Source organism: Schistocerca gregaria, chromosome 2 (genome assembly GCF_023897955.1).
Source record: "Schistocerca gregaria isolate iqSchGreg1 chromosome 2, iqSchGreg1.2, whole genome shotgun sequence".
In the NCBI taxonomy this organism is placed as follows: domain Eukaryota; kingdom Metazoa; phylum Arthropoda; class Insecta; order Orthoptera; family Acrididae; genus Schistocerca; species Schistocerca gregaria.
Window position 1 is genome coordinate 984,179,417 of NC_064921.1, and position 24,499 is coordinate 984,203,915.

The 24,499-nt window shown below is 42.8% G+C and overlaps 1 protein-coding gene across 1 annotated transcript in view; it reads left to right on the forward strand.

The window, feature by feature from the left end:
* LOC126336076 (serpin B8-like) overlaps positions 1-23,323 on the forward strand; it is a 103,903-nt gene extending 80,580 nt beyond the window's left edge. Inside the window, exons 5-8 of the mRNA XM_049999556.1 lie at positions 1,714-1,928; positions 11,378-11,563; positions 21,284-21,422; positions 22,919-23,323. Of these exons, the coding sequence (XP_049855513.1) occupies positions 1,714-1,928; positions 11,378-11,563; positions 21,284-21,422; positions 22,919-23,064 (686 nt within the window). The 3' untranslated portion in view covers positions 23,065-23,323. The remainder of the gene's footprint in view (positions 1-1,713; positions 1,929-11,377; positions 11,564-21,283; positions 21,423-22,918) is intronic.
* Positions 23,324-24,499: the final 1,176 nt, after the last annotated feature.

Consider the following 24,499-nt stretch of genomic DNA (forward strand, 5'->3'; position numbering starts at 1 on the left):
ATACAGACCACTTACTGAAAACTAAATAACCAATTTTTATTTTCAAGAAACCCAAATTGCTCGTTTAACGTTTCTAACACAAAGCACCACGTGCGGACGTACAAGTGGCGCCGCAGTCGCATGGCGTCAGTGTCAACAGTCTGAGCCCTAAAAAGTACTCGATACCTACCATGAAGTACTCATTGAGTAAAAGAATCGATTGTAAAGTATCGAGTAGGAAAGTATCGGTATCGATATAAATGTACTCGATACTCTAACGATCGATACTTTTTCCGTGTCCATAAGTGTAGGCAACTTAAAACAACTGGTCGGTACGCTCTCTCTAGTGCAATGACTGGTCTGCTTACAGATGACCCACTTGAGATAAGAGAATGATTCTCGTCGCACATTTGCCTCTAAAGAAACTAGCAGTACAGTCACGTGTGTGAGCTAGGTGTAATGGTTCTTCCATTTAGTGCTTTGTTACTGTGAGAAAAGCTCCATTACCAACTTTTATAAAAAAAAGAGTGTGTTTCCTTACTTTAAAAAGATTCTAATTACGTGTTAACATAACTGTACGTCATATATCTTGGAACCAAGCTTTTGTCTTCTTCTGTAACAGGACTCAAATTCCGATCCGCCCATCCAAAATGAACTTTCCTGTGGGCATAGTGATGGTATCATTGAAAACGCTACGGTAAAATTCATTCTTCATCTCTGTTTCCTTTCTTTCTTCCTTCGTTTTTGTTCAGTAAATATTCCGTCACCCTATTCGGAAATTCTCTGTTTCTTGATAATGTTTGACTTTTGGAAGTGAGCTGCGCCGTGCACTCGACGCGTCCTGCAATTAACTGAACTGAGTACATTGTCGACATTTTTGTAAAAAGTATGTTGTACCGAAAATGAAAAAAAAAAAAATGGTTCAAATGGCTCTGAGCAATATGGGACTCAACTTCTGAGGTCACTAGTCCCCTAGAACTTAGAACTAGTTAAACCTAACTAACCTAAGGACATCACACACATCCATGCTCGAGGCAGGATTCGACCCTGCGACCGTAGCGGTCTCGCGGTTCCAGACTGCAGCGCCTAGAACCGCACGGCCACTTCGGCCGGCTCCGAAAATGAAAATTTGCCTTGTTTGGAGGACACAAAAAATTTCAACGTTCCACTGATTGGACCAATATCTTTGTTAGTTAATAAGTCTTGTAAAAGATGTGGTCCCTATTCATTTAGAAATCATTGTCATTTTATCGTTAGACCCAAATTTCAATAATTCGCTAGATTTGTGTATTCATTGCGACAGGCTTTTACTTTTTGTGTACAAAAGCAGCTTATGACTCGTGAAAAACAGCATTCAGTACTGCAGTTCTCAATATCTCTGTGCATCTAATGTAAAAGTATACTCACCATCATTTATGAACTTCGAGGTTCAGTTCTGTTATTTACCGTCTTAACAGATATTAAGTGTTCTTTGTTACCTACCATTTTTTAGAATGTTTTTACAGCTGCTAAATTACATGTGCTTATTTCATAGAAACATAACACTCATATTTTCACCAACAACAGAAGCAGTGGTAACTCTTGTGTAATTGTAACTGAAGTTATTTATCAACTGTTTAAAATTACGACACTAAACTTGTAGCTGCCTTTGTGTCACTAACCAGATTTGTCTGTAAGATGTAACCACAATATTCATAAAAATATATTTTGGGTTTGTGTATTATTGCTTTCCAGGCGTTCTGAACGATCTAACTCGCTTGGTGCTAGTGAATGCTATTTATTTCAAGGGCGACTGGATGAAACCATTCAACAAAAATGATACTAAACCAATGCCTTTCCACTCAACATCAAAAGACGCGAAGTCTGTTGATATGATGCACATTAAAGGTAAATTCCAGTACGTTGAAGTGGAACCACTGAAGACCCAAGCTATCCTTCTTCCATACAAGGTATTGAATTGGAAATATATATTTACGTAATTGTTCATAATCCTAAAGCGTTCAAAATTAGTTAAGTGCTATTTATCCATTTTTATTGTTTTCTTTCTGAAGCTTATGAGTAGGAGGTCAACTTCGTACGCATGGTTTCCGGCAATTCGAACCCAGCTTCTTCCTCATGCGATGTAGCACTGAATTTTAAAACATTTCTCCTGAACTAAAGTTTTGTGGGAAATGTGATTAATTATATGATGTGGCAACACAGCAGGTTTGTGATTGATGTACAGAGAAAAACTATATCTACAAACCAGAACAAATACAGGAAACCCTTTCTTGTATTATAAGGCGTCCATGTGTATCTTTCACAATGCAAATGAATCTGCGACAAGAACCAAACACACATACACAAACACACACACACACACACACACACACACACACACACACAAACAGACTGCATATATTTCCGCCAAGTAACCCATTTTAAACGCCGATTGTACATTAATAAAAATACTTTCAATGAATTAGCCTTGCTATTGTGCTTGTAACTGTTTCGAGTTTTGTATTGTATTATACTGTATAAAAGATGGCCCGGAACAGTCTGGAAAGCTTGTAAGGATGTCGCAGGGTAGGTTATGCTGAAAAATAATTCTTAAGAAAAAAATTCTGTAGGTTGCCCTGTTTCCGACTTAGTTAGCTTTAAAGTTAGCCAATTAGTCCGTCGCGCGCGAAAATTCAAACAGCCTGCCAGATAAACAATAAATTAGTCAGCTGTTCTCATAGCGTGGATGACAGCGTACGAGATTGCTCAGTCTTTGGGTCGGGTTCGATCCTTACTACCGTCACATGTCCAATTTTTATATCGCTCTCTTGTTCGGTTTTAGGTTCAAATGGCTCTGAGCACTATGCGACTTAACTGCTGAGGTCATCAGTCGCCTAGAACTTAGAACTAATTAAACCTAACTAACCTAAGGACATCACACACATCCATGCCCGAAGCAGGATTCGAACCTGCGACCGTAGCGGTCGCTCGGCTCCAGACTGTAGCGCCTAGAACCTCTACTGCCTTCACTATTCATCTCTTGAAGTTACCCTTTATTCTTGTACTGTATTCCTTTCCCCTATTCTAGTCAACCGTTGCCTAATACATCCTCTGAAACTTTCAGCAACCTCTGGTGTTTCCAACTTATTCATGTCCTGTCTCCTTACTTCCTACCATTTTTCAATTTCTTCAGTTTTAATTTACAGTTCATGATCAATAAACTGTGGTCAGAGTACACATCTTCGCCTGAAAATGGCTTACAACTTAAAATCTGGTTCGAAAATCTCTGTGTTACCTTTATATAATCAATCTGAAATCTTCAGGTGTCGCTAGGTCTCTTCCACGTGTACAACGTTCTTCCATGTTTCTTAAACCAGGTGTATGTTATGATTAAGTTATGCTCTGTGCAAGATTCCAGCAGGCGGTTTCCTCTTTCATTCCTTACCCCCAGTCCATTTTCACCTACAACTTTTCCTTCTGTTCCTGTTCTTGTTTCTGTTCCTACTATCGAATTCCAGTCCCGCAGCACTATTAAATTTTCGTCTCCCTTAACTATCTGAATAATTTCTTTGATTTCATCATATATTTTTTCAATCTCTTCAACATCTGTGGAGCTAGTTGGCACATAACATTGTACTTCCCTGGTGGGTGTGAGCTTCGTGCCTGTCTTGGGTAAGAAAATGCGTTCGCTATCCTGCTTATAGTAGTTTATCTGCGTTCCTATTTTTTTTATTGATTATTAAACCTACTTCTGCATTGCCCCTATTGGATTTTCTATTTCTAACCTTGTATTCTCCTGACCAGAGGTACAGTTCCTCCTGCCACCGAACTTCACTAATATCCACTACATCTAACTTCAACCTGTCAATTTCCTTTTTCAAATTTTCTAACCACCTAAGCGATGAAGGGACCTAACATTCCATGCTATGACCCGCAGAACGCCAGTTTCGTCGTTCCTGATGAAGACATCCTCCTGATTAGTCCTCGCCCGGAGATCCGCATGGGGGACTACATTAACTCATGTACATGGTGGACGAATTCTCGTGTAGGTGACTGAGTGGAGCTCAAGATACGCCTTGCCAATTACCACCGTGTTTTAATAAACATATCTTGTTAGGGGAACATAAATGCGTCATCTAATTTACTTGCATTGGTTTTAGCCCATCTGTTGTTTAGAGACCGATCGCAATGTGCTGCAAACGACTCCTGCTTTTAGCGTACACGTCATCGGCCGGTATGTTTATGATTACAGTTGCAGTTCTTCTTGGCAAGTAGAACGCCCCACCATAGTGGATGTGTTTTTGATGTTTAGTATTGTTGCCAGATCTGGTAAATTTTACACACTCCAGCCATTTTAATGTGACCACCTGTCAAAACCCTGAATAACAATCTTTTGCAGCGCGTAACGATGCGAAACGATCAGGAAGGAAGGCAATGAGGCTCTGGAGGACACCGATAAGGATGTGGAGCCATGTTAGCTCATTGACGTGGCCGGCTGCTCTAGTTATCTCCGTTGGGGATTGATGGCGCGAACAGGCCGGTCGAGATGGTCCCAAACATTCCCGATTGGCTTTAAATCTGGAGAGTTCGGTGGCCAGACAAATAAACAGCAGCAATGCCAGTATTTTATTAGGTACCGAAAGCTGGATGAAACCAGACATAAAAAACAGTGAAATTTTGAACTCGGATTGGACAAAGTTTAGGAAGGAGAGGACTGATGCTATGAGAGGTGGTGTGTTCATTTGCAGTTAAAAGCTGTTTAAACGCAGTTCAGATCGATATTATAACGGACTGTGAAATAGTCTGGATAAAGCTGTCAATCATACAAGGATTGACCATTGTATTAGGATGTTTTTATGTAGGGTGAAAAGTATTTAAACCGACAAACTCTGGGAGGTTGTACGGGACATCAAAACAAATACACTCCTGGAAATGGAAAAAATCTGCACTGGTGGACAGCAGTTGCCTACAACTGAAGAACGTAATACGCCCTCTAACAACTGAAGTTCGTAATACGGCCTCCACCGGTTTAAATACTCCTCATAGTAAAAAATAACATTAGGGAAAATATTTGTTTTGATGTCCCCTACAACCTCCCAAAGTTTGTCGGTTGAAATACTTTTTACCCTGTACACCCCCAGTATCCGCAACAAACGTCGCAGAACGTTTCAGGGAAAGTCTTCATTACATAGTAAATAAATATCCAAATTATCCATCAGTTATAGGTCGAGACTTTAATCTGGCATCCATTGACTGGGAAAATTACAGGTTTACCACAGGGGACAGAAGCAGAGATTAGTGTGAAGTTATTCTAGGAGCGCTCTCAACATACAACATACAACCTTGAGCAATTGGTTAGAAAACCAACTCGAGATGGGAACATATTAGATACCTTTGCGACAAACAGACCTGATCTTTTTGAGGAAGTTAATCTAGAAGAAGTTATTAGCGACTATAATGTCGTTGTGGCTTCTATCTAAGTGGAAGTTGAAAAAAAAAACAACAACAACAAAAAACAAAGAAACAGCGTAGAGTTTTCTTGTTTGCGCAAGCAAATAAATGTGTCGTTAACGAATATCTTCATAGTCAGCTCCAAGCATTCACCGCGGGACACAAAGATATTGAGCATCTTTGGTCGGAATTTAAAGGTATTGTCCACCACGTGCCAGTGAAGTATGTGCCTAGCAAAAATATAGGGGAGAGAAAGGATCCCCCTTGGTACAACAAATATATTAGGAAGTTGCTGAGAAAGCAGAGAATTTTGGACAGTCGTTTTAAGCATAGTTACTGCCCCACTGACAGAGCATTTGCCCTGATCCGTCTGGCACTTTGAACGAGCAAACTGCGCTTAAGCACGCAGTCCCGATGAATAGCTTTTCTTTTCTGAAGCAGCGTCCAGCCTCATTTCCTACTCTTTCTGATCCCTCATTACTGTACTCTATGCATGTACACTATTTTTATCGGGTCAGTGTTTTTTGTGGCCTTCAATAGGCTTAACGAATGTACGGCATATGCCTGTTTCCTTGAGTGAGGTCCGCAAGGTCCACCCAGTTGATTTTACATAGCTGTAAAATTGTCCTCTCTTAATAAAAGTTGCATGTATTCATTTCATCTGACGACTATGGCGCATTATAGTAATGTGACATTATCTGTGCCCTCACTAATTAAAAATGTACCTGTCTTTCATTATGTAAAGTGCGTCTCAGGTCTTATCTAATGTAAGCCTCGATTAGTTGTCGGCGGTTGGTTAGCAGTTTTAAATTGACCCTACTTTTTATGTGTTCTTTTAATGCTATTGCTGCTAGCTATTAATTGGCATATTACTTTCTGACAGTATAGACTGTAAGGTTTCGCTACTTTCCTTGTTGGTTAGTAACGAGAGCTTGTAAACAGGAGTGGCACATGCGCATGTTCTTTTAACTGGCGATTGCGGCGCTTTGTTCCACGTTGCCACTTATATATCCCCATTAAATTTAAAACTTGTTTGCCACTCGTGTAAAAGGAAAGTTTCATGGCGCTCTACGGTTTATATACACTACTGGCCATTAAATTTGGTAAACCACGAAGATGGCGTGCTACAGACGCGAAATTTAACCGGCAGGAAGAAGATGCTGTGATATGCAAATGATTAGCTTTTCAGAACATCACACAAGGTTGGAGCCGGTGGCGACACGTACAACGTGCTGACGTGAGCCAAGTTTCCAACCGATTTCTCATACACAAACAGCAGCTGACCAGCGTTGCCTGGTGAAACGTTGTTCTGATGCCTCGTGTAAGGAGGAGAAATGCGTAGTATCACGTTCCCGACTTTGATAAAGGTCGGATTGTAGCTTATCGCGATTGCGGTTTATCGTATCGCGACATTGCTGCTCGCGTTGGTCGAGATCCAATAACTGTTAGGAGAATATGGAATCGGTGGGTTCAGGAGGGTAATACGGACCGCCGTGCTGGATCCCAACGGCCTCGCATCACTAGAAGTTGAGATGACAGGCATCTTGTCCGCATGGCTGTAACGGATCGCGCAGCCACGTCTCGATCCCTGAGTCAACAGATGGGGACGTTTGCAAGACAACCACCATCTGCACGAACAGTTCGACGATGTTTGCAGCAGCATGGACTATCAGCTTGGAGACGATGGCTGCGGTTACCGTTGACGCTGCATCACAGACAGGAGCGCCTTCGAAGGTGTACTCAACGGCGAACCTGGGTGCACGAATGACAAAACGTCATTTTTTTCGGATGAATCCAGGTTCTGTTTACAGCAGGCTGATGGTCGCATCCGTGTTTGGCGACATCGCGGTGAACGCATATTGGAAGCGTGTTTTCGTCATCGCCATACTGGCGTATCACCCGGCGTGATGGTATGGGGTGCCACTGGTTACATGCCTCGGTCACTTCTTGTTCGCATTGACGGCACTTTGAACAGTGGACGTTACATTTCAGATGTGTTACGACCCGTGGCTCTACCCTTCATTCGATCCATGAGAAACCCTACATTTCAGCAGGATAATGCACGACCAGATGTTGCAGGTCTTATACGGGCCTTTCTGGATACAGAAAATCTTCTCCAGATCTGTCAGCAATTGAAAACGTCCGGTCAACGGTGGCCGAGCAACTGGCTCGTCACAATACGCCAGTCACTACTCTCGACGAACTGTGGTATCGTGTTGAAGTTGCATGGGCAGCTGTACCTGTACACGCCATCCAAGCCCTGTTTGACTCAATGCGCAGGCGTATCAAGGCCGTTATTACGGCCAGGGGTGGTTGTTCTGGGTACTGATTTCTCAGGATCTATGCACCCAAATTGCGTGAAAATGTAATCACATGTCAGTTCTAGTATAATATATTTGTCCAATGAATACCCGTTTATCATCTGCATTTCTTCTTGGTGTAGCAATTTTGATGGCCATTAGTGTAATAATTTTATATCACATCTTCCACTCTCTTTTGCCAAAGTTCTATACCGATCTGTTCAATATGCTCTTTTACTACGCATAATGCACTTTTAACTTATTTCGTGTATATTTTATGTGTTTTTTGTTTGTTTTTTCTTCATTGTAAATACAAACCACTAAATTCAAATTGTGAACAGCCGGGCTAGTGGCCCCGCGTTCTTTTCTCCGTCAATATTTGGCAGCACTTTTGCCACTCTGGTTTACCAATTTGCCTCCTCGTTCGCATCCGCTACTCCCTGTTCTGCGCTCACAGGCAGCACACCGCGCCTGGTTCAAGCTCACGCAGCGCCCGGGGACCACGGCACAGCGTAAGTGTCGTGATATCATTTGTATATATTCCCTACCCAGGCACTCTTCCGTAGTACTGACTGATGCCACTCGCGCATTGACATAGGTTTCAATGCACCTATCCCGAGCTGCGGTTTCGAAATTCTTCAAATAGTTTTTAAAACTTTTTAGAATTTGTTTTTTGTTTTTTATGTGTGGTGCGGCATGTGAAAATTCTCTCCTATCTTTTGCCATTTCCAAGTCGACATCTGAGGATGGGCTTATATCAGTCCGAAACCGGTCGTGTGAAAATAAAGTAATTTACAACTGAAGCGGTATTTTCAGCCTCTGCTATAATGCTCAGTTGCAGGTGTTCGGCGAACAGGATTGTTTGTACCTTTAATTAGCTTGCCTCGCCTGAATCGTTTCTCATGTTGAAATTACTAACGGTAATTTTCGGGTCCACTCAAACCAGACGCAAGTGTTCATTCCTTAACCTCTCAGTCTGCTATTATCACTCACAAACGAACGATACCGTTTACCTGCTGATTGATCATGCGTTTCTGCCTGTAGCAGCATGTAAACCACTGCATCTCCACAATGATAGTGCATCTCTGTATAGCTTCTGAAATGTCAGAGTTAAATGAGATTCACTCCACAGACATGATGTTTGTTGTGTGTCCCCTCAGGCCGCCAGATTCAAATGCTGTTGGGAACATCAGGGACGCCATCAAGAGAGATGTGCGCGCCGCACCTCAGATGCAGCTTCGACGACTCTCCGCGAGTTCTGGGCCCCGGCTGATCAGCCAAGGATCACGATGGCTCCTCAATAATTTAAATGTCTTGTTGATTCCATGACAAGACGTGTCTCCAGCCAACTGATGATATTTGCCACGCTAATCTCACTACAGACTACCAATGCAGACAGTATGAGTGTAGCATACAACCTCTTTCAGTGTATTGTGTGATTCGAAACAAGTGCCTGGGCACATCACAGTCTTTCTCGAACCACAAAACCATTGTGTGGCGTGTGGACAAAGAGATGTTTTGCTCAGAAAGCCAGGAATATTTGGCACCACGTCGGTGGATTCCTATGCGTTGTACTTGCAACATATCCCATTCACATAACGATTAGACATAGAGCAGCAGCATACTGACTCAGAAGGGGAAGACTGGACAAAGTACATGAGATAATAAAGGGGCATATTACAGAAAAATTCCAATTAAATCTTTAGAAGGTTGAGACATGACAAAAAGAATGGGAAACATCTCACAAACGCCGTCGGGTGTTTCCTTCTTCCCAAACGTCCACGAATGATTGGCGCTCGGACACGTTGACCCAAGTCGTGGCCATTGCCCTTACTCTACACACCTGCACCGCTTTAGGATTACACAAAGTGATACATGTGAATGAAGGGAACATGGATCCCCTAAACGCATAACACTACAATGCGAAACACATACATAAGACCGATGACGGAACATGTAGGACAAGCATTGAGAGGCCCAGGTAATTGGGTCACGCTTATTAGCATCATTGTTGACATACCAAGAGCGCTGCACAAGACTTATAAGCAGAAACGACGATATAGAACATCAGGACCAGACACACACTACGCCACAACACAGTATATGGGGCAACAGAGATGCAAACACTGATGTGGAAACAGGTGAACATGCATATACAGATGATTACATGAACACACCAGTATCACGAAATATATATATATATATATATATATATATATATATATATATATATATATATATATATATATATATATACGACATAGAAACAGAGTAGCAGATCACACGTCTTTCCCCAATCCATCTTTAGTTCTTCCATAATTTTGGGGAGTTACAAAAAGGTACGGCCAAACTTTCAGGAAACATTCCTCACACACAAATAAAGAAAATATGTTATGTGGACATGTGTCCGGAAACGCTTAATTTCCTTGTTAGAGCTTATTTTAGTTTCGTCAGTATGTACTGTACTTCCTCGATTGACTTCGGTGCTTGTTTTGACATGCGACTCATTGCTCTACAGTACTAGCATCAAGCACATCAGTACATAGCATCAACAGGTTAGTGTTCATCACGAACGTGGTTTTGCAGTCAGTGCAATGTTTACAAATGCGGAGTTGGCAGATGCCCATCTGATATATGGATTATCATGGGGCAATAGCCGTGGCGCGGTACGTTTGTATCGAGACAGATTTCCAGAACGAAGGTATCCCGACAGGAAGACGTTCGAAGCAATAGATCGGCGTCTTAGGGAGCACGGAACATTCCAGCCTATGACTCGCAACATGAAAGAAGTAATTCTTTAGTTATTTGGATCATTATTTTCTAACAAGTAATCGTGTAATATTTAAACTGTACAAGATGCAAACTGTATAACACGTGAACCTTATAACACTGTACAAAAAATACGCATGCAGTATAATAATACTCAACTACACAAACGCGAACGTACAACTTAGATAAGAAGTGACCTTCGGGGAGACGAGAGGCCTCCGTCCGAGACTCCTGTACCATTCGTGACGCAGGCAAATGGAGGAAGTAATTGTAATAACAAGTAGTATTGTCAAGCATCATACACTGACATCGTAGGGCTAATCTCACTTGATACACTTATGTAGCAGTGACCATAGTAGAAGAGACTATGCTAATTAAGGTGAGACAGGCTCGAAGTGTTTGCCGGAGCCCTCCCACTTGAAATAGCCAGGTAAAGAGACCACTTTTACTGTATAAATCTTTCCTTTCGTCTATTATTTTCTTATTAAGAATGTAATGAAATTTATTTTCCTTTTCCAAAATGTGCTTTTATGTATCACATGTAATTTTAATTAGCAATGTAATTAGGTCAAAACAATATAAATAACAGTACTGAGTGAAGTCGTAGAAAAAGGCGAAGAGTCTGTCTGTGTAGTTTGTTACTAGTTTTTGTAGTAAATTACCCACCATAGTTACCAAGCAGTGGATTACTCGGTAATGTTAATAAGCAGATAAAGTAGCCATATTAAAAATTACTGTATTTTTTAAAGAATTTTGGGTACAGAAATGATTTACTGAGGGATGCTAGGTCTGAAGTTTGAAAAATGGCGGTTTTATAACCTAATAATGAGCCAGGACTGATCTCTGAGATGTGAACTGATTTTGAGAATATTAATGTGCTTTTCTTACAATTTTAATAGGGGTCACGAATTAGTATGTTAGTGATACTGCCTAAGGAAATAAACGGACTGACAGACGTCGAGAAGAAACTTGGTAATGTAACTCTTCAGGATATCCAGTACAGAATGGGCGAAGAAGAAGTGGATGTATACCTACCAAAATTCAAAATGGACTACGAAAAGAGCCTAGTCGAAATTCTAAAAACTGTGAGTATACCGAATAATTATGACCATATATTTCTTGATCATAAAGGAAGCTGTTGCGTACTAATGTATACATAATTGGCCAATTATTGAGCGTTCTCCAAATGCTCAAATGTCTCTGAGCCCTATGGGACTTAACATCTATGGTAATCAGTCTCCTAGAACTTAGAACTACTTAAACCTAACTAACCTAAGGACAGCACACAACACCCAGTCATCACGAGGCAGAGAAAATCCCTGACCCCGCCGGGAATCGAACCCGAGAACCCGGGTGCGGGAAGCGAGAACGCTACCGCATGACCACGAGCTGCGGACGAGCGTTCTCCATTACTGCTATAATTTAAATGTATACAATTACCGTAAATATTAATTCCTAAATGTAGAGTTACAGTCTCGGAAAAAAAACACGCACGACGAAGGAATTATCGGAATGGGATGGAAATCGGCATATTTTACGTTCCTATTCAGACGAACAAATGATTACAGCTTCAGAAAAATTTGATGATTTTTAACAGGCGAAAGAGATTCACAAAATTAAGCAAGTCAATAACGCATTGCTCCATTTCTGGCTCTTATACAAGCGGTTATTAGGCATGGCATTGATTGACAGACGTGTTGGATGTCTTCCTGAGGGATATCGTGCCACATGCTGTCCAATTAGCCGGTTGGATGGCAAAAATCGCGAAATGGTTGGAGGGCCCTGTCCATAACGGTTCAAACGTTCTCAGTTGAGCAGAGATCCGGTGACCTCGCCGGCCAAAGTAGTATTTGACAAGAACAGTCGCCGTATACGGACGAGCATTATCTCGCTGAAATATAACCCCAGGAAGGCTTGCCATGAAGAGCAACAAAACGGGGCGTAGAACATCGTTGACATATCACTGGGCTGGTTCTGCTAAGAGAAGAAATTGCATCACAGACCATCACTCCTGGTTATCACCCAGCGAGATGGCGCAGTGGCTATCACACTGAACGGTTCAACCCCGCGTCCGGCCATCCCGATTCAGGTTTCCCGTGACTTCCCTAAATCGCTCCAGGCAAATGCCGGGATGCTTCCTTTGAAAGGGCACGGCCGACTTCCTTCCCCTTCCTTCCCTAATCCTATGAGACCGATGACGTCGCTGTCTGGTCTCCTCCCCAAAACAACCCAACCCAACCCTCATGGTTGTCGGGCCACATGGCAGGTGACAGCCAGATTGGTACCCCACCGCTGTCTGGGGTGTCTCCAGACTCAACTTCAGCCTAGAATCTCATTGAGTGGAGTAGAATTGTCTTCAGTGATGAGTCCCACTTCGAACTGAGCTCCGATGAGTAGCACTGATGTGTCTGGAGACCCCCAGACAGCGGCGGTATACCAACCTCACTGTCGCCCGCCATCACGGCTGACAACCTGGTCCATTTCTTTTCATAGCAACACCACTCTGGTTCTGATCCGCGGTACCCTTACAGTACTGTGGTACGTCGAGATTATTCTATACCGCGTTTTTTTTTTTTTTTGCCGTTCCTGGCAAGCCAGCTTGGCGTTATATTTCAACAAGATAATGCCCGTTCGCTTACTTTCCACTGCTTGTCTTCGTGTTTCCCAAACTATACCTTGGCCTGAAAGGTAGCCAGACCTGTCCCTAGTTGAGAAACTTTAGAGCATTTTGGGCTGGGCCCTCCAACCATCTAGGGATTTTGACGATCTAACGTGTCAATGAGGTAGAAGATGCATCGATATTAGTCAGGAAGGCTTCCAATAACTCTGTCAGTCATTATCAACCGGAATAACTGCTTATACAAGGCCAGAAATGGAGCAACGCCTTACTGACTTGTTTAATTTTGTGAAGCTCTTTCGCTTGTTTAAATCATCCAATTTTTCTGAAATTTTAATCATTTGGTTGTCTATACATGTTCGCCACATCTAGCCTACCGATTTCCGTCCAATTTGGATAATTCCTTCGTAACACATCGTTTTTTTTTCTTACAGTGTCTATGTACTGTATATCCGAATCCCGCTCCAGCTACTGCCGGGTCTGGGTGCTGACGAGTCCTCTCCATTTGGCTCGGTCTTCCAACCACTTTTCTTCCTCCACTTGCTGCCAGGTCACACCTCTCCTTTCTACAGATATTCTCACTCTCATTTTCACCCTGTTCTCGGGCGCCCTCTAGGTCTTTCCCCAATCCGTCTTTAGTTCTTCCATAATTTTGGGGAGTCTCTGCCCGTGCAACCTCTTAACATGCCCATACCATCTTAACCTCTTTTTTTTTCATTTTCTTCTCTCATACTTTTCAGTCTGCTCCAGTTCCTTTCTGTCATTGTCCATGTCTCTCCACCTTAGGTGAGAATAGGGAAGTAATAATTCTTATACGTAAGGAATTTTGCTTTTTTCTGAAACTTGCCTATTCTAAATCAGGTGTTTTATTGTTTGGTCGAAATTGCCTCCCTTCTGTAACCTCCAATTAATTTCGTTAGTTAGTCTTCCATCCCTAGATATTTCATTCCCTAAATGAGTGAAACTTTCTATCTCTTTGAGGCGTTCTCCATTCAAGGTAATATTTCCGTTGGTGTGTTTTTAAGTGAATTATCGTGTTGTATGTTTAACGCAACTCTAGGTGGAGCTTAATTCTAATGTCAAGCTTGTACACGACATTTTATACTTTCTGCATGATGTAATTAGCATTATAAGACCCTTGTCAATACTGTGCACCTTTGCAGACCCGAGAAGAGGGCGTGCCAAAGACGTTTTAAATAACGTTTAGAGATTCCGTCGAACTCTTCTGAATGGTGCCAAGTGATTTTACCGATTGTATCAGAGGGAAAACTTCGGCCACAATACGTTTGTGAGATCACGTTCAATAGGGTTGCAGCCCCATGACGTCCACAGAGAGGAGATGAATCAGCAGCTTGGGGAGGGGGGGGGGGGTGGGGGAGGCGGGGTTGCAAAGGTTGAAACGTCCCCTTAGAAAAATTATGAATTACTGTGCTGGTAAAACTGTTCCGTTACTTGATTTTCAAACAGCTGAGCAAAACTGAACGTTCTCAGACAGTTATCTCTTTACTTATTCTGATCATCCCTAAACTCACACACAATATTTTTATCGCAACGCAATCTAACTTTCAATGATCCCTACAAAAGATTGGCCCTGACTAACAATAACCTATACCTTTCATGAATTACTTACCTCACAAAAATCTTCGTGACTCGAACTACTGGAGTACAGCCAGCGCCAATACTGCCAGCTAAATAAAAGATTCTAACTACTGAAGGCACTAACTATTGATAGGCATAGTTAGCAAATGTTGTGACATCTAATTAAACAAATTTCCTTTTTCCGACGCACACACGTCCAGATCGTCGGCTCAAAACTCTGACATCTCTCTCTCCACATCCACCACTGCTGGCGGCTCACCTCCAACTGCACAACACTACGCGCTGTTCACATCCAACTGCCCAACACTACACAAGCGAATATTCCAACAATGAGTCCAAGCAGCCACAGACTGAACACAACACAGTCAGTGATTTTCATACAGAGCGCTACGTGGCGTTACAAACATAAAAACCTAAACAGCCTACTTACAGGGTGTCAGCAGAATCAGAAGTTGCCAAGGAAGCCTTCCTGTTGCACAGTGAATTGCTAACTGTCTTTTTCGACAGCGAAATGTGTCTAAATGAACGCCCTAAGGAAAGGTATGGTTACATTCACGGCGTTTGTGACACATCTTGAGGGCGTCCATCGTCAATTCCGAGTAGCAGTGTATCCAAAATGTGTTCTTCGACCACTTATAAGAAATCCGCGTGATATCAACGCTAGATGTCGCGGTTCTGCCTCTGTTACAGAGGCGTCAAGAGAAGGGTTGAGACTTGGGTGCTCGGACATGAGGCGGTCTTCCCATGGGGTGAAATGTTCACTGTGACATTGGGCAGAATTGTGGAGACACGTAGTGCCAATGTCACAACGTTAATCCATATTACGCCTCACATTAACTTCGGTGTTCTGACCTTTTTATGCGCATGTCGACAAATTGCTGTTTCAAGTGTCACCGAGTCCGTGCGTGACGACGCAGAGGGGCACGCTTTTGCATCATTAAAGGGGGAAGGTTGTAGGTACCTTCCAGCCACATCTCGATTTTCTACGTCCCAATGGAAGAAAATGACCAAGTTTCAAAAAAGTGACCCCTTTAGTTTGATTGCGCAGTTTATCAACGTTCGGGTGAACTGTCAGTCGCTGTAGCAGTCTCCAGTGCTCTGCAGGTCATCCTGCACTTGGCCAGTCTTCTGGCGTTGCTACATTGCTATAGACAACCGCATCAACTGTGAGCAGCATCACGAAACGTATGGCATTATCCACTAGATCAATAGGTGATTATCTGCCTCCACGGACTGTCACTTCCGCAAAGCTGCCAGATCACAGCAGACAGTGATATTCTCTTCCAATTCGTTGGCCCGCCGAATCACAATCTCCCCCCTAAAAACTTAGTATGGAATGCAGTAGCAAGAATCCAATTGCGCCCACCTCAGCTTGCCTGGCCTCGACCCCTAGGCTTCTAATCAGGAACGATGCACTGCCTAAGTGTGATCAGCACACTGTTACTGTCTGCCACCCTACCCGAGGCTAACCGATAGCCTGTCTTCGAGATTCATTGCCTGAGCCACTGCACTGCTCGTGAGGGCCTTGCCTCCTGTCGTTTCTTGGGCTCTACCCTCAAGTGCGTCTGTCCCTGAGGTTGGATGACATGATCTCAAAGGTCTTCTCATCACTTCATTCGTTATGCCCACTCGTTCAGAAGTTTTCAGAGGCTGGGTGAAACGTCCCCTTAGGTTCGAATCCTGGCAGGGTCGCCATACGAAACGTCCCCTTAGAACAATTTATACACGACTGGTCTATATGAAACGTCCACTTTGAAAAATTATACAAGACTGTGCTTAAACTGACACACAATAGTTTTTAGCGCAACGCAATCTGACTTTCAATAATCCCTACAAAAGAATGGCCCTGACTAACGTTAACCTATATGTTTCACAAATCACTTACCTCACAAAAATCTTCGTTACTCGAACTACTGCAATACAGCGAGCGCCACTACCGCCAGCTAACTAAAAGATTCAAACTACGGAAGTCACTAACTACAGAGGCACAGTTAGCAAATGAAAGATTTTAATTGAGAACAAACAATGTATTTACCTTAATAGTCATAATATATATATCAGTTCGTGACACCAATTCTTACAAATTTCAAAACTCCGCCATCTCTCTCCATACGTCCACCACTGCTGGCGGCTCACCTCCAACTGCGCAACGCTACGCACTGTTAGCATCCAGCTGCCGCTGCCCAACACTACAATGGCAGACAACAATGCAAACTAAACACAGACTGCGCACGGCACAGCCAGTGATTTTTATACAGAGCGCTACGTGGCGGCGGCTTTACCAATAAAAAAACCTAAACAGCTTACTTACATGGGTGGCGGGCTAGAGGTGCTGCCTCTATATGGCCTGCAAACTCCTCTGAAGCCCTTCATTGGCTTCTCATCATCAGCGTCATAGTCATTAAGGCCACTTCTTTCTCTATTCCGTCTCACAATTGCTCGCACAAAGCACTCACAATTCCTAAGTTAGGTTTTATCTGTTTGCTTATTGCACTCATCAAGGCTCCATACAGTAGGGCACATAACTTTGGGGTCAAATTGAACGGCTGATATTGGGTCCACAACCTATGACGTATACTGAGATAGGGAACCAATGGTCGCGGATGCATATTTACTGATTTATGGACATAATAACATCATAGCTCATAATGGTTCAAAGTCGCAACCGGCAGTCTCAGGGCATGCATGGAAACGGCGCATGAAGTTCCGCAGCACTTTTTCAAAGGTAGTGTATCTGGTGTCCGTTGCACTAGGAGACATGCAGCTTGGACCCTAGCAAGCAGGTCTTCAACCGCATCTGTGCGACTTTCAAGCCCAGAGGTATTACGCTGGCCACAAGACAAGAACTCCTTTTCGAATATAACTATGTGGGTGTATGTTGCTCATGTGCTCGTAGACATAAACATCGACGTGAATTGGTGCACCACCGTGTTGGAACCACATTCTTTTGCGGACAACAAGGGGTACAGTCTCCAAGAAATATGGCAGCACATCTCGCAGGAACACCAGATAACGTCGACCATTCAAACGGGGAGGCAGCAAATAAAGCGCTATTGGGTGATCTTGGACAACGCCCACCCACACGTTGATGAAGAACCGTTTCTGTTGGCCAATGTTGTTGGTGGTATGGGGATTGTCATCACTCCAGACATGGCTGTTGCGGTTACTGAAAACACCATCATGAGTGAATGAAGCCTCAGCTGTGACCAGTAGAAACTGTACAACATTCGGCTCTACAGCCCTGCAGTGCATAATCCGTTGACAGAAGTAAATGTGGGGCTCAAAATCCATTGGTCCCAGTGCTTTCTCACGCTCTTTATGATTGCGGTACAATACCTGTTTCACCAGAAGTCTCCATAATGGATCCTTCGAAGTGTGTTCAAAAACGGTTCAAATGGCTCTGAGCACTATGGGACTTAACAGCTGTGGTCATCAGTCCCCTAGAACTTAGAGCTACTTAAACCTAACTAACCTAAGGACATCACACACATCCATGCCCAAGGCACATTCGAACCTGCGACCGTAGCAGCCTCACGGTTCCGGACTGCGCGCCTAGAACCGCGAGACCACCGCGCCCGGCTCGAAGTGTGTGTTTCATGGGCAAGTTGACAGGCGCTTATATCTGGTTGGTCGGCCACATGATACAACACCATCTCCTGAGAGTCTGGTGTCCAGACATGTATTTTCCGGGAACTTGGGCCGAGTTCCTGTGGTGTGAATCTTTCTGTCCCTCGTAAGTTGGTATCCATGGAGATAAACTTCTTCCAACTAGGATGATGCCTGTTGAGAAAGCTTTCTCTGTACATTCGAGCTGCTTTATGGGCACTGCATCCTGCTGCGATATATATTAAATGCATATCCACCAACTACCACTCGTCGCGAGGAACATTCCGCCTTCTACTATGCATCGTACACTGCACACATAACGCACCTCACCATGAACACATCTCAAGCTGTCTGATGCAGTAGACACTGTCGCCGGGGATAGTAGTGAGTGTGCGACATCAATTAATGTGCCTGGTGTGAGGCATGCGGTTTTTACATGACACACGTTCTGTGAGATAACTTGTGTACAGTGTATTTGTTTGGCAGTCAGGAGTATACGAGGTTTGTCACCCGCTGCGCATTCCATTGTACAACAGACACCCAGGATCCTTGTCAGTGTGCGGCATAAACGGATACATGGTTGCAATACTTGCGCTGAGACTGGGTGTCGTCGCTTTGAACAGTTACTGTGAGCTACCATGTTGTTATGCAGTGTACACTGTGTATGTGCATAACACAATAAATTTTGAATTCCCGTCATTGGTTACCCACCTCAATATAATCCGTTGTGGACTCACTATCACCTATTTCAATTTGACCCAAAAGTTTGAGACACACTGTATTGTGCTCAGGGCACACAGTTGGTTGGCTGGTTTGGGGAAGGAGACCAGACAGCGAGGTCATCGGTCTCATCGGATTAGGGAAGGACGGGGAAGGAAGTGGGCCGTGCCCTTTCTAAGGAACCATCCCGGTATTTGCCTGGATCGATTTAGGGAAATCACGGAAAACCTAAATCAGGATGGCCGGACGCGTTATTGGACCGTCGTCCTTCCTAATGTGAGTCCAGTGTCGAACCACTGCGCCACCTAGCTCGGTGAGCACACAGTACCATTAAAATAACACAGCTCCTTTCGTTAGATAGGCCTATACGGACACACTTTGTTCATATACCATTTGTGTCTCTTGCTTTATAAGCTGTATCTACATCTACATATACACTCCACAAACCACCATCGGTGAATGACGGACAGTACATTACACCATTGCTAGTCATTCCATTTCCTGTTCTACTCACAAATGGACCATGAGCAAAGAGACTTTTTGAATGATTACTGACGGATGTTTGCTCGTGGCACAAGGGTCGTTCTGCAGCCCATGGCAAATGCTGGTCCTCTAAATTATCTCTACAGCGTTTCAAAAAAATGGTAGTCTTCTTCCCTCGAGGGATTCCCATTTGAATTAACAGAGCCTTTTAGTAATACAAGAGTGATGGAACCAACCAAACAGTAATCTAGCAGTAAACCTCTGAAACCGAACTTCTTTGATGTTCTCTTCTAATCCGAACTGGCGGATCCTAAATACTCGAACGGTACTCAAGAGTGGGTGTCACAAGTGTTCTGTAGACGGTGTCCTTTACAGATGAACTGTAGTTCTCTAGAATTATCCTAATAAACCGAAGTTGTCCTTTTCACCTGCTTGCGAACGACCTTACACTCTCGTCCCATTTCATGCCAATTTGCAACATGTCTGTCGTTTCATTGCTGCACATATATGGAGTAGCACCGTCCGGTGTCACACCCACGTTCAAATTCTGTATGCTGTCTGTTTAACCTTTGTGTCAGGATTATCTGTATAGTGATAAATCTCTGTCTTAAATGGTTTGCCTGCTTACATGACACATATTAAGATTCGGCATATAACTTTGAAAGGGGTCAATAGGAATAGCTTTCATTACAACCTGAACTTGTTGGAAAAAGGCCGTCTCGGAACTGCGCTGTAAGCAAGGCAGATTGCTAATCGAAGAGGCTGGGGTTCGATTCCCGGCCAGGTCGAGGATTTTCTCCGCTTGGTGTCTAGGTGTTGCCTTTATTCTCGTATCGTCATAATTGACGTCCAACTATGGAGATGGCTTTATGGCCACTTCCTGAAAGTTAATAAATTAGAAAATAATGTTGAAATTGGCTAGTTTACTTCGATATTCTCATTTTGTCACTTTTTTAACATGAACCACACTGCTTCTGGTAAAGAAGAGAGCACATGTGTTTGTTTGTTTTCAGTTTTCCCCCTTTATATGGTCCAGTTCTCTCCTCAGTTTTCCTTTGAGCGAGTGTGAATCTGTGTAACTAGAAGAATGCAAGTGATATGAATTATGCTACCTCGATAGTCAGAAGTTGTCACACTGTTTTGGGCATATAGTACCAACTTAACATTTCAACTGCTTGGGGCAGGACCAAAGACATAACTCAGTAACAGGGAGAGGACGCTCCACTTCGGAACTGTTGTACATGGTTGTCAAAGGTCCTTTCTCTTCCCCACCGCTCGCAGTCTGTGGTGTGCCTTGCAGAAACAAAGCTTGAGGCATTGTTCGCTGGAGCCTGGTGAGTGTCACATGTTTGGCTCCTTCTGCTCATAGGTATTGGACAAAGCATTCGGCTCAATTGTATCGATTTGGTTTTGTGCCTAATCTTGAACAGGTTTTCATTTCAATGAAACGTTGCCCATTATTTTGGGATAAACTGTCATGCGTTACTAGACTTCGTTGGACTTACTTTATTCTAGAAAACGACTGTTGAAGATAAAGTTGAGGCACATTGTCTGTATAGTTTCTATCCCTAAACAATATTTTATCTATTTGTTTTTCTCATACTTTAGAGAGGCTTTCTTTGTGTTAAATGATTTTATGGTCTTTAGCTAGCGCATGTCCTCCAGTGGCAAGTGAGCTACCTGTAACTATGTTCAATGAATAAAGTTAGGTATGATGTTAGAAGGGAATAATCAATAGTTCAGATATTTGCTTTTAATGCTCTACTGTTTTAAATTTCAGCTCGGCATGAAATCCATGTTTGATGAAAAATCAGCCAACTTGAGTGCCATCAGTGACGAGTCACTTACAGTGACCGATGTTCTGCACAAGGCTTTTATAGAGGTTAACGAGGAAGGCACGGAGGCAGCCGCAGCGACAGGTACGGGGAAGTAAATTCCTGCTCTCACAGAATGTCGATTCAGTTAGCTTATCTTTTAACTTTTCCTTTTGCCTAGAAAACAATTATGAAAATGTCGCAAAAGCTACAATTAATACAGTTTTCCTCAAAATAAATTTGATTATAAGACTGAAGCGACGAATGAGATCTGAACTGAGGTTTATAGCTCAGTAGCGAAATACGCTAACCACTACGCCATCCTGGCACAATGGCTTCGTATGACTGCACGGACTACCCTAGCACGACTCCCTCCTCAGTCCAAATTGCCATTCACACAGCCCACTTAGTGTTCTTTTGATGCTGAAATGCTCTTCCAATACAGCTGGAGAGCCTCTGCAATGCTATTCGAGTTTAGGGGGAATACCTTGTTGGCTGAGGCGTGTATGATAATTTAGACTCAGTAGGGAGGCATGGTAGGGTAGTCGATGCAGTCATGCAAAGCCAGTGAGCCAGGATGGCGTAGTGATTAGTGCATCTGCCTAGTGAGCAGCAGGCCCAGTTTTGTATCCCAGTCTTCGTACAAATTTTCTATCGTCGCTTCAGGCTGTATGTGTACATCTTAGACCTTTCAGACTTGCAAAGGCTTCTGGAACCACATAGTTTCATTTGATAAATATAACAATTATTCACACTGCAGACAGAGTAACTGACAATTAATGAAATCATCCATAATACAGAAATAAAGTTTTTGTTTTGATACTAAGCTTTCTTTGTTTATTAACACCACTGGCAGCGATGCATTCTACAGACTTCATACTTTTGTGATTTATTTCAAGAGTTTTCCTTTGTTGGTGTATTAGAACATCTAGAAAAAGTAAATTTAAAAAATATGATCCCGACAATCAGGCTACTGCAGCCACTATTGCATGATAGGGGACATACAATCAGACTTGAAATAATTAGTCCCAGAATATATCTGTCAATGAGAGTAATGCCCGCTAAAGGCGAAGTCCCGGGTTGGAGTTCCGGTCAGCCACAAATTTTTAATCTGTCAGGAATTTCAAGCATGAGTTCGTGTCAAGACACTGGCGTTCCAGTCCGTAGATTTGGCCTGAGAATAGCAACACTAAATGCCTGATACACTTCATCAGAAATACATGAAGTCATCCATTGGTCTTCAGCTTTAAATTAATGCTCCATTTGTTATGATAAATTCAGTGTGCACCGTGACAGTTGTTTTCATGTACACAGCCAGAAAAAAAGAAAAACAAAAAGAAGTAGCCTTCGTGAATATTTGTGTAATTTTACTGTCAGCGTTGTCAGTTATAATCTTCACGTTAACAGTAATTTAAAACTTCGTCATATCACTTGTGTAAGAATCTCCCAGTGCATTTCTGGTTTTAGATAGCTGGTTATCTGAAAATCCCGTCGTTAATGGAAACGCAAAGCTGGCCATTTAATAGCATCTTATTTTGCACGATTTTGTGGTATATGTTTACGAGAACTACGTAAGAATTACACTGCTTATCTTTTCGCAGCTGTGGTAACATCTACAAGGTCTGGCGGAATACGCTTCCATCGGCCGGTGACTTTCAAGGCTGACCACCCGTTCGCGTTCTTCCTGGTGGACCAAGTTTCGGGAGCGGTGCTCTTCGCTGGCCGCCTGCAGACTCCCCCAACGTAACCAGGGATCGTGACCCTGTTCTGTGGTTGCTTCTTTGCAGGCAGCCGCATTCAGAAGCTTCATCTGCATCTTCAGGAGCGATGAGAAGTATTCCTCCAAAGTGATCTGAAAACAACTGCCCACAGTGCCGATTTCGTGTGTGGCTCTGTGTCGAACTGTTAGAGAAAAGAGAAGGCCTCTGGTTATCTATAACAGTCTGTTACAAAGTACATTTCATTTGCTTTCTTTATGCTGACTGAAACACTATGTTCCTTTTTTTCTATACTTGCTCAAGAAAAAACTAATGACCGCAGAAGGGAAGTTAACTCTCGATATACTGAAACAGTTTTTGATTTGTTTATACAGCAATGTGCGATTTCTGCCATCATCAGTTAACTGACTATAGCCACCAGAGATGAAATAAATGTAGAACAGAAAGGTATTTTAGAGATGTAACAGACAACATGGTATTTCCAAATATAAAGCTTATCTTAAACAGTGATCTCATTCAGACAGAAATTGCTTCACTAAAAGGAACTAAAAGGAAGGCAAAGGTGATTCTACACTAGGAACTGTCTCCTTTTCAACGTATGTACGAGTTTCCAATGGAACTTACAAGAAAAATGAATTTTGTAACATTTGCGCCCAAATCTCTAATATTCCAGGAGAGTCATGTTTCCCATTTCTTATCCGTATCAATAACATACCGCCCAGTTTACAGTCGTAAGAGCCAGAAAATATTCTCCCAGGGAATGTATATTCTCATACAAAGTAGAAAAATCATGTTCTGTTGTGCCAGAGTCGGTCGGTGTGGCCGAGCGGTTCTAGGCGCTCAGTCCGGAACCGCGCGACTGTTACGGTCGCAGGTTCGAATCCTGCCTTGGGCATGGATGTGTGTGATGTCCTTAGGTTAGTTAGGTTTAAGTAATTCTCAGTTCTAGGGGACTGATGACCACAGATGTAAAGTCCCATAGTGCTCAGAGCCATTTGAACCATTTGAACTTATTTGAATAAAAAGTTTAAAGTCGACCACATGAGATGAAATGGTGCAGCTAGCGGGGAGCTGTGGAGTGGTAAGGCGCTGGGAAGTAAAAATTAATATTTTCGCCAGACATTTATCTGAAAACCTTAGTTAAAATTAATTACCATAAAAATTCAGATATTCAGTTTTGCTCTTTATTACAAAACGCTTGCTTATGGCAGCTGAATAAATGGCTCTTACTGGTCAAAGAATTTAGAAAAAATTGAAATATTGAGAATGCTAGTCAGTGAGTATAACAATTTAGTAAAAACTTCGCTGTTAAAACAGTATTGAAGCAAATGAGTAACAATGTAAAAACATTGCTATATTACTTACCTTATCAAAGGAGATACATAACGGTGAAATTTATGTTAGTTGTGCCGGTCGTAGTGGCCGAGCGGTTCTAGGCGCTTCAGTCCGGAACCGCGCGACTGC